The sequence below is a fragment of the Anolis sagrei genome, chromosome 7, assembly GCF_037176765.1.
Source record: "Anolis sagrei isolate rAnoSag1 chromosome 7, rAnoSag1.mat, whole genome shotgun sequence".
Lineage (NCBI taxonomy): Eukaryota > Metazoa > Chordata > Lepidosauria > Squamata > Dactyloidae > Anolis > Anolis sagrei.
Genome location: NC_090027.1, coordinates 16303547 through 16314977, shown reverse-complemented (window position 1 = coordinate 16314977; position 11431 = coordinate 16303547). Strand labels below are relative to the sequence as shown.

General features: G+C 43.6%; 1 protein-coding gene across 1 annotated transcript in view; it reads right to left on the bottom strand.

Moving 5' to 3' along the window:
• Positions 1 to 730: 730 nt before the first annotated feature.
• The window catches only part of TCF7L1 (transcription factor 7 like 1), a 119794-nt gene continuing 109093 nt past the window's right edge, over positions 731 to 11431 (bottom strand). Inside the window, exons 9-12 of the mRNA XM_060787669.2 lie at positions 10794 to 10953; positions 8722 to 8829; positions 5793 to 5853; positions 731 to 1835 (exon numbers count right to left, since the gene is read on the bottom strand). Coding sequence (XP_060643652.2) covers positions 1417 to 1835; positions 5793 to 5853; positions 8722 to 8829; positions 10794 to 10953 — 748 coding nt within the window. The 3' untranslated portion in view covers positions 731 to 1416. The remainder of the gene's footprint in view (positions 1836 to 5792; positions 5854 to 8721; positions 8830 to 10793; positions 10954 to 11431) is intronic.

The window sequence follows — 11431 nt, the reverse complement described above, 5'->3', positions numbered from 1 at the left end:
AGCTGGGAACAAACCGAGACAAACAAAATCCCGTGATTTCCGATTGCAGGGACATACAAAAATGCTAAGATCTGCATATTCGGCTCTAAACCGCAATAGGAGGAGATATGATAGCCATGTATAAATATGTGAGAGGAAGCCACAGGGAGGAGGGAGCAAGCTTGTTTTCTGCTTCCTTGGAGACTAGGAACAATGGCTTCAAACTACAAGAGAAGAGATTCCATCTGAACATGAGGAAGAACTTCCTGACTGTGAGAGCCGTTCAGCAGTGGAACTCTCTGCCCCGGAGTGTGGTGGAGGCTCCTTCTTTGGAAGCTTTTAAACAGGGGCTGGATGGCCATCTGTCAGGGGTGATTTGAATGCAATATTCCTGCTTCTTGGCAGGGGGTTGGACTGGATGGCCCATGAGGTCTCTTCCAACTCTTTGATTCTATGAATATTCCTGCACCTGGAAATCTCGCATTTTTTGCTTTTTGTAGCTTCCGTGTTTACAGGGAACGTTGTCTGGCCACCCTCCCGTTTACTGCGGAAGCTCCTGGGATAAAAGTACTGTCTGGATGGCATATAAAAGGAAACAAATAACCAATGGGCATACACTGGTAAAAGAAAATAGGGTGGAATGTTTCGTCATTTTCCTGAATATCAAAGTTAACCCACATTAAAGAAAGGGAACAAGACAGACACTTGTGAGTTCATTTCCCTTCTTCACTGAAGACTCTCACACAGCAAGTTAAGATGCAAATTTATTTTGCTTCTTTAAAATAACAGGCAATTCCCCCGAGGCCTTTTCCCCTACTTCTTGCTACATAAAATAATTCTGTTAGGAAATAGGGTGGATTTTCCTGCCATTTTCCTGTACATACACTTCAGATTACAGGAAAACCAAGGCTGGGCAATTCTGAATATGAGAGTGAGAGGCACTTAAACTTCCATGTCTTCTAATGAGAAGTCTCTTGCAAGAACAGTGGAACCGCAGGCTGGTCGGAGTAAATTGCATAAAATAAAAAAAACACTGTCTTGCCAAGGAAACGGGGAATAGCAAAAGTTAGCAATATAACAAAACATGCAAAACATCATTGAGAGATGATCCTTCTGTACAAGTCTACACACCCAACGGGCGACTGACAGGAACGCAAGAGTTGGCTTGCCTTCTTTTGTTTTCATCCTGTTCAGGGTTTGATTAAAAAAAGAAAAGTTGTGGAAATATTTTTTTTGTTTTAATTTTTTTAAAAAATAACAAAAAAATGGTCTTTAGACAGACTACTGAAAACAACTCTGAGAGTAGAGCACTTTCTTCCTCAAGAGTCACCTTATGGAAGAGTTCAGAAAGGGTCAAATATTGACCAATAAATGGCTTGTCTGCTTTTGTAATCTCAACCGTGGCATCAACAGGGAGGGCCGTTTGGAGCATCTTCCTTATTCCGCCGGTTTGGTCACCAAGGCGAGCGGCTGGGCTTGCAACATGGCCAAGGCAGCTTGAGGAGAAGGAATGGCTGCAAAGGAAGGCGGTGAGCCGAGCAGAGCTGTCGGGGGCATGGAAGTGAAGGGCAGAGGCCTGGAGAGGAGGGTGGACTGGCTGGAGGAAGACGCCTTGCTTGCCAGGAAGGAAGCCGAGTGCAGAGACAGCTGGGCCCGGGCTTCCGGCTTGGTGGTCAGCGAGAGAGGCTGAGCCTGTTCCGAATGAGTGGCGGCCGGAGCGGCCGGAGAGGCCAAGGCTGCAGATGGGGTCGCCGGAGAATCCAACATGCTGCCATGAGAGGACGCAGGGCTGTCGCAGGACTTCTCCGCTGGCAAGTATGGCACACATGGCTTCTTACTCTTCAAAGCCACAGAATCTGAGTGAGAAAAGGGGAAAAATGCTAGTTAATAGAGGAGAGAGGTTATTTTTTTTATTTTTTTCAGTTACTTCTACCCCGCCCTTCTCACCCCGAAGGGGACTCAGGGTGGCTTACAAAGGCACAATTCGATGCCAGCATCACATAACAGTAGTAAAACAAATAGCATCAATTAACAATTAAACAATAATTCCTGCATTACAACAATAAAACCAATAAAACCTGTAAAACCAATACAAACCCAATTACTCCTCATTGACAGTCAGCGTTCGCTATCTCATAGTCCAAATTCCATTTCCACATTGTCAGTCCTGTCAGTCCTAATCGTCTGATTGTCCTTATCTAGTTGTCAGACTGCCCAAAGGCCTGGTCCCACAACCACGTCTTTACTTTCCTCCTGAAGGAGAGGAGGGATGTTGATGCCCTAATTTCCCCCGGGAGTGAGTTCCACAGGTGAGGGGCCACCACTGAGAAGGCCCTGCTCCTCGTCCCCACCAACCTCACTTGTGATAGTGGTGGGGTCGAGAGCAGGGCCTCCCCAGATGATCTCAAATTCCGGGGTGGGACGTAGAGGGAGATGCGTTCAGTTAGGCTGGCATCCTCTTGTTATCCTTTTGCAGAAAGGGGAAAGTTTGTTTCAGCAGGATATGCAGGCTGACTGCTCAAGAGGAAAGGGATTTTCATGCACTGTCCTGTTTTCTATTGGTTCTCTTTCCCCCCAATATTTTAATTAATATTATTTATTTATTATTATTATTTTGTACATTCCTACCCCGCCCTTTTCCCCATAAGGGGACTCAGGGCAGCTTCACATAAGCAGCAAATGATGCTAACAATATACACCATGAAATTACAATTAAAACAGTAAAATCATTTTAAAAACATTATACAAAATCATCAATACATTCATTTAAGAATACATTAATGTGCCAGTAAAGCCAAAACCAAGCTGGGAAAATCCAATGTCGTAAAAATTCCAAAATTCCTTTCCATATTGCCCCTATTTTCTAGTCCAGGGGTCCTCAAACTAAGGCCTGGGGGCCAGATACGGCCCTCATAGAATCAAAGTGTTGGAAAATACCTCATGGCCCATCCAGTCCAACCCCCTGCCAAGAAGCAGAAATGCTGCATTCAAATCACCCCTGACAGATGGCCATCCAGCCTGTTTAAAAGCTTCCAAAGAAGGAGCCTCCACCACACTCCGGGGCAGAGAGTTCCACTGCTGAACGGCTCTCACAGTCAGGAAGTTCTTCCTCATGTTCAGATGGAATCTCCTCTCTTGTTGTTTGAAGCCATTGTTCCGCATCCTACTCTCCAAGGAAACAGAAAACCAGCTTGCTCCCTCCTCCCTGTGACTTCCTCTCACATATTTATACATGGCTATCATATCTCCTCTCAACCTTCTCTTCTTCAGGCTAAACATGCCCAGCTCCTTAAGCCTCTCCTCATAGGGCTTGTTTTCCAGACCCTTGATCATTTTAGTTGCCCTCCTCTGGACTCATTCCAGCTTGTCAATATCTCTCTTGAATTGTGGTGCCCAGAATTGGACACAATATTCCAGGTGTAAATGACCCTCCAAGGTCATTTACCCGGCCCTTGCTCAGGGTCAACCTAAGATTGAAATGACTTGAAAGCACACAACAACAACGCTATCTCATCAGCCAAAAGCAGGCCCACACTTCCCATTGAAATACTAATAAGTTTATATTTATTAAAATAGTTCATCATTTTAATTATTGTTTTGTTTTTAAATGTTTTTGCACTACATAAGATATGTGCAGCGTGCATAGGTATTCATTCATTTCTTTCAAATTATAATCCGGCCCTCCAACAGTTTGAGGGATTGTAACCTGGCCCTCTGTTTAAAAAGTTTGAGGACCCCTGTTCTAGTCGAATGCCTGGCCCCAGAGCCAGGTCTTCAATTGTCAATTGACAGGAGGGAGGTGGCCAACCTGATGTTCTTAGGGAGAGAGTTCCACAGACGGGAGGCCACTGCCCAGAAGGCCCTGTCTCTCAATCCCACCAACCGCATTTGTGAGAGTGGTAGGATCGAGAGCAGGGCCTCTCTTGACAATCTTAAGCTACGTGATGGTTCACAGCAGGAGATACGTTCGGACAGGTAATATTTCATTTGACAATGAAAACAGACACAAGTAAGTACAGTACTGCCTTAATCCCTCCTTATTATCCAACATTTTTGCTTATCCAACATTCTGCCGGCCCATTTATGTTGGATAAGAGAGGCTCTTCTGTACTTATAAGTACATAAGTATACTTAGACAATGATTACTTAACTTATTTATTTATTTATTTATTTACAGTATTTATATACCGCTTTTCTCACCCCTGGGGGGACTCAAATGTACGTGTTTCAGCGGTGACCAGGGGAGCATTCACACAGCTAAAACTTGTGCGCCAGCTGCGCCCGTACCTTAGGAAGTCTGACTTGACCACGGTAGTCCACGCTCTGGTTACATCCCGTATAGATTACTGCAATGCTCTTTACGTGGGGTTGCTTCTGAAGACTGCTCGGAAGCTTCAAATGGTTCAACAATCGGCATCCAGGATGCTAACAGGAGCAGCACTCAGGGAACACACAACTCCTCTGTTGCGCCAGCTCCACTGGCTGCCAATTTGCTACCGGGCACAATTCAAAGTGCTGGCTTTAGCCTTTAAAGCCCTAAACGGTTCTGGCCCGACCTATCTGTCCGAACGCATCTCCTCCTATGAACCAGTTAGGACGTTAAGATCGTCTGGGGAGGCCCTGCTCTCGGTCCCGCCGGCTTCACAAGCACGCCTGGCGGGGACGAGAGACAGGGCCTTCTCAGTAGTGGCCCCTCGGCTGTGGAACGCCCTTCCTACAGACATTAGATCGGCCCCCTCCTTACTGGCATTCCGGAAGAGTGTGAAGACCTGGCTTTTCGAACAGACTTTCAACTAAGCAGTGCAATTGAGTGATTATTGAAATGGAATAATGGACAACGAGATCGGATGCTGATTCTATTGATGAGACGTGATGGATTGTTATATTGCTGTACTGTTGTATTGATTCTGATATTAATTAATTGATATTATTGTTTTAATTGATTACTGATTTTGTATCGTCTTGTTGAAACTGGTTGTTAACCGCTCTGAGTCGCCTGAGGGCTGAGAAGAGCGGTATATAAATGAAGCAAATAATAAATAAATAAATAAATAAATAAAACTACCAATATATACATGAATTACTGGGTTGCTGTGAGTCTTTCGTGCTGTATGGACATATTCCAGTAGCATGCTCTCCTGACGTTTCGCTTGCATCTGTGGCAAGCATCCTGAGAGGTGCATAAATTTGGAAAATCTTCACTTTCTCTTTTGTCTGTCTCTCTATAGAATTAACATTCCCCCCACACACATATTTGTTCCTCTTTATAATGACTATATTGTTTTAAATGTATAAATAGTTATAATTCATCAATGTTTAACTTCATATGATGTCGGTCTTTTTTTAAGCTGCCTTGCATCCCAGACTGTGAAAAAACCAAGGTATTTGGCACCACTTCTTTTTAACAGATACGTTTTAAATCGCTGTTCGTTTTATTGATGGTTTAAACATACTTTAACTTTTTCTTTTTGATTGATGAGAGATTATCTACGTTTGTTCTAATCTGTGCAAGTCACCTCATGTTCCAGTCTGGGAGAAACATGGTGAATAAATATATTGTCTACTGCAACTCCCCTTCAAAGCATCAAATGGAGGTAAAATAGACATCAGCTTTCCAGTATCAATGAAAAGAAATATAATAAGGTCACACTCCAACTATTTGGAGTTTTTTGGGGAAGGAGGATGATGTGTCTGTCCAACAAAGTCCCAAGGAAAGCAGTTATGTCCCCCTCAACTCCCACCTCTGCTTTACAGAATGAAAAAATCAATGTGGACTGAGGCAAGATTTTGGAAGGTCAACACATGGCACTTACTTCCTGTTTCTTGGATTTGTTGCTGAGGTTGTTTCTCTCTTTTTCTCTTCTTTTTCTTACCCTGAAAGGGGAAAGTTCGCCCAAAAAGGTGATTGTCAGAAAGAAAGGCAGCCAGGAACGTAAGAACATCAGAATACATCTGCAGACTGAAAGCATGATCCTAACTGACCAAGTGAGTAAAAGCCAAAGGAGTTTACAATAGGCCAGCCGGAGCTGTGCTGAAGCAAAGCTTCTCCCTGACTACAGTAACATAGGAAAAACATGGGGACTTCCTATATGAAAACTCACACCCAGTAAATGTAGTTTCTTTTAAAAGTCAGCTGAAGGGCTTTGGAAAAGGGCAGATTAACCCATTTGTGTATTCCCAGAGACCACGAAGAAAAACATGCATTTTAAAGAAGGCATTTGGTTACGCAAGCAAACCTCTGCCTCTTACCTTTAAAGTACGTTTTCAGCACTTTGTGGTAAACAAAGAAATGGGAATTCATTGCCAAGTTTTATTGGTCACAGTAGCACAGCAGGTTAAACCACTAGCTGCAGAAAAGCTTGCTGACCGGAAGGTCGGCAGTTCGAAGCTGTGGGTCAGGGTAAGCTCCCGGCTGTCAGCCCTAGCTACTGCCAGCCTAGCAGTTCAAAAACATGTAATGTGAGTAGATGAATAGGTACCATTTTGGCGGAAAGGCAAAAGGTATTACGATAAGTCCCTGCAGGACCAAGTATATGTGTGTTGAAGAAAAACCTTATTGTGTTTAATTATCACGTACAGCTGGAAATGTAGGTCAACCAGCAAGCCTGGTTGACCTACATTTCCCAAGGGGCTATATCAGTTTGATTTTTCTTGAATACATTCTGGAGTACCAGCATGAGATGCTGATGGAGAGATCCTGAAGGAGAGCCTTTTCTCTGAGGAGACCTATGGACAAAGGCTTTGCTCTGGGGAGCAGTTTGGAGAAGCTACTCTGAAGGAGGCTATGGTGAAATAGTATTCACTTCAATGTTTGTTTTGATTTCTCATTTACTGTAAGATAAAGATGCCTTATTTTGTGTTTCTTGCAAAGACTGTTGCACTGCTTGTTTTTGTATGCAACAATGCCAGTTATATTTTCATCTCTGCTGAGTAAAGAGAAAAGATTTTTCTGTTCACTTTTACTCCAGTCTGTGAGTCTTTTGCGTTTGGATGCTGGGCAAAACGCTGCTGCGTAACAAAAGGTGCCCAAGCCGCCATACTGGCAAAACACAACCCGGAGGCTCTACAGATGACAGGGCTCTTTGGCATGGAAAATGGAACAAGAGCACCTCCCCATGGCCAGATGCCAAGATGCCAAAGATGGAAAGGGAAACCTTTGCCTTTGTTTGTGTATTGTATGTCATTGTTCATTGTATAAAAAGCATTAAATGTTTGGGTTGTTGTAGGTTTTTTCGGGCTATATGGCCATGCTCTAGAGGCATTCTCTCCTGACGTTTCGCCTGCATCTATGGCAAACGTCAGGAGAGAATGCTTCTAGAACATGGCCATATAGCCCGAAAAACCTACAACAACCCAGTGATTCCGGCCATGAAAGCCTTCGACAATACATTAAATGTTTGCCTATATGTGTGTATACTATAATCCACTCCGAGTCCCCTCGGGGATATAGAGCGGAATATAAATAAAGTGTATTATTATTGTCGAAGGCTTTCATGGCTGGAATCACTAGGTTCTTGTGGGTTTTTTCGGGCTATAGAGCCATGTTCTAGAGACATTTCTCCTGACGTTTCGCCTGCATCTATGGCAAGCATCCTCAGAGGTAGTGAGGTCTGTTGGAATTAGGACAATGGGTTTATATATCTGTGGAAGGGCTGGGGTGGGGCAAAGAGCTTTTCTGTGCTGGGGCTAGGTGTGAATGTTTCAACTGACCACCTCATTAGCATTTGAAGGCCTGCCTGAGCCTGGGAAAATCTCTTGCTGAGAGGTGTTAAGATGTGCCTGGTTGTTTCCTCTCTGTTTTTTTTTATTATTATTATTATTATTAATAATAATAATAATAATTGTATTATTATTATTATTATTATTATTATTATTATTATTATTGAGCAGGCCAATGTCAGGTCACAGCTACAAGTCAATTTATGGCATTCGTGTGAAGTTTTGTACAGGTTTTTTTTTCAGATGAGGAAAAGGAGTGGTTTGCCATTTCCTTGGCAAATGAGAAGAAAGGGGCTTTAATGTGTCAGAATGTGGCTCCCAATGGCCTTTCCATTGGAAACTGCTCAAACCATTGCTTTCCATATAATCACCGTCATCATCCCTCTGCATTACATTTCCCCTTACATTCTCTGTCCCCACCTTATCCACAGACTATTAAAATGTCGAAGGCTTTCATGGCCGGAATCACTGGGTTGTTGTGAGTTTTTTGGGCTGTATAGCCATGTTCCAGAAGCATTCTCTCCTGATGTTTCACCTGCATGTATGGTTCTGAGGACCTCTCAGGATGCCTGTCATAGATGCAGGTGAAACATCAGGAGAGAATGCTTCTGGAACATGGCCATACAGCCCGAAAAAACTCACAACAACCCAATAAGTATAAAATCTCACTCCTAGTTGTTCAGTTAGAAAGCAACAGAAATATTCCCAATACTGTAGAATGCATTCCAAAACCAGGAAATGTGTTCCCCGAGTCAAACATGGCCAACCCCCAACACCATTACATATAAATAATAATAATAAAACTTTATTTATACCCAGCCTCTATCTCCCCCAAGGGGACTCAGGGCAGCTTACATAAGGCCACACTCATCAATACAATAAAACACAATATAAACACAAAAATATAACAAAGGATCAGAAAATGAATTAAATAAGATGCAAACCAATATAAGTAAATGACACAGTAGTATAAAATCAAAAACTCAGATGATCACACCATGTATGACGGCATGTATGACTTACATAGTTATCTCTTGCAGACCAGGTGGGATAGAGCTGAGAATGAAGCTGCCGCTCCTTCCTGGCCAGCTCGTAGTACTTGGCTTGCTCTTCGCGGGACAGCGAGTGCCACTGAAGCATTAGAAAAAGTAGTTTAGACTGGAATTGTCTAGAGAAGTTTGAGACACAACCTCCCTCTCAAAAATGAAAGAATCAATCATGTTTCCTTGCTACACAAAAGGCTATGCTTCCTACGTGGCTTAAAACCATATCCTTTCCCACTATAATTTTGAGAGTATGAATCAATGCATATTTACTTGCAACCACCTTAAGTAGAAAAGGGATGTGCAAACTTGGGTCATCCAGGTGTTTTGAACTTCAACTCTCACAATTCCTACTAATGGGGGGATTGATTTTGTCATTTGAGAGTTGTAGTTTCTGGGATTTATAGTTCACCTACAATCAAAGAGCATTTTGAACTCGACCAATGATGGAATTTAACCAAACTCAGCACACACAATTTCCATGACAAATAGAAAATACTGGAAGGGTTTGGTGGGCATTGACCTTGAGTTTTGGAGTTGTAGTTCACCTACATCCAGAGAGCACTGTGGACTCAAATAATGATAGCTCTGAACCAAATTTGACATAAATACTCAATATGCCCAAAAGTTTGGGGAAAATAGACCTTGACATTTGGGAGTTGTAATTGCTGGGATTTATAGTTTACCTACAATCAAGGAGCATTCTGAACCCCACCAATGATGGAATTGGGCCAAACTTTTCACACAGAATCCCCTCGTCTTGAAGGGACTTGCTGGTGTGAGCCTCCCTCCAGCCTCGCATACTCTCGCTCACCTGCACATGCGCACTACATTGCCATGCGCCGAGCATGCCTGCTCTCCCCTCCCTGTTTGGCGTCTCAGAAACAGCCCTCCCCTTGGCTGAGACACAGGCCAATCACAGCAGAGGGAAGGGAGCCCCTGGTAGCTCAGTGGGTTAAATCCCTGTGCTGGCAGGACTGAAGACTGACAGGTCACAGGTTCAAATCCGCGGAGAGCGGGTAGAGCTACCTCTGTCAGCTCCAGCTCCTCATGCGGGGACATGAGAGAAACCTCCCGCAAGAATGGTAAAAACATCAAAACATCCCGGCGTCCCCTGGGCAACATCATTGCAGATGGCTAATTCTCTCTCACCAAAAGCGACTTGCAGTTTCTCAAGTCGTCCCTGACATGATAAACAAACAAAAAAGCAGAGGAGGGCTTTTGGTGGGAGGATTTGCTGTCTGTTTCCAAAAAAGAAGCAAAGGACAGGCGGAGAGATCTTCAGCCTTTTCTGCCAAAGGGATTCCTAAAACCATCAGAAATATATGTTTTCTGATGGTCTTTGGTGACCCCTCTGAAATCCCCTCATGACCCCCCAAGGGTCCCAACCACCAGGTTGAAAAATACTGCCTTGTAGACTTCCTTCTGCCATCTCATTTTGGGTACACCTTCCTTCATTTTTCTGTCTCCCCAAACCTCTTCTCAATATCAGTTTAATCTATGAAGCCACTCTTGTTCCAAGGCTTTGTGTGAATTTTTAATCCCACATAAAATAAAATTTCCATCTTCTCTAATATGAACTCTAATAATACTCCAAATACCTTGGGGGCAGGCATGTAACCGGGTGTGGGGGGGGGGGGGGGGGCTTGAGGGGCTTCAGCCCCCCCCCCACCGAAATTTGCATGGTGGTTCACGAAAAGGCCTTCCTGGTGCATTATTTAAACTGTTATGTTTATTCATATCATGATCTGATCACCATACTCAATATATCCCATATGCATGGGGGTATTGGGGTAATGATACAAAAGGTTTGCTAGGCTAGACCCTCTTTCACTCAGACTCAGCCCCCCCCCCCCCCCGAATCGAAATCCTGGCTACGGGTCTGCTTGGGGGTATTTGAATGTTCCATACAAATATCCCCAAGGTGCTAAGATACTTTACTACATCAAGAAAACACAACTATATCTAGCTATGAATCATCTCTGCATGGGGACTAGTATCTTAAATGGAATAGGAACAGGATGAAGAAGACGTCAACAATGTGTTTTGTACCCTTCTTCCTAGGATCTGGTTGATAGCGGCACTCTCCTTCAGCGTACACTCTGCCACCACCTTGGCCCGCATCTCCTTCATGTACAACATGAACGCATTCAGGGGTTTTTTAATATGGGGTTTCTTCTCCTCCTCCTTCTTGACAATCACAGGTGTTTTTCTGGAAGAGTCATAGTTTTCATTACAGTCCCATATTCATGGTCATAACCATAGGCTCTCTCTTACCCAGAATGTTCAGGCAACAGAGAACAAGATGCTCAGAGCAAAGAATCATTTTAAAACACTATTAGAACCTGTCAGATGGTTTTTCTATGTAAATACTGCAGTATCTTCATTCCATGTGTTTGATCAGAGTACATACAAATGCAAGGGTGATAAGGGTTACAAATCAGTTTTTGGTCAGTGTATTGGCAAAGGCTTTAATGGCCAGAATCACTGGGTTGCTGTGAGTTTTCTGGGCTGTATGGCCATGTTCCAGAAGCAATCTCTCCTGACGTTTCACCCGCATCTATGGCAGGCATCCTCAGAGGAACCTCTGAGGATAGCTTCCATAGATGCAAGCAAAACATCAGGAGAGAATACTTCTGAAACATGGCCATACAGCCCGGAAAACTCACAACAACCCAGGTTTTGGTCAA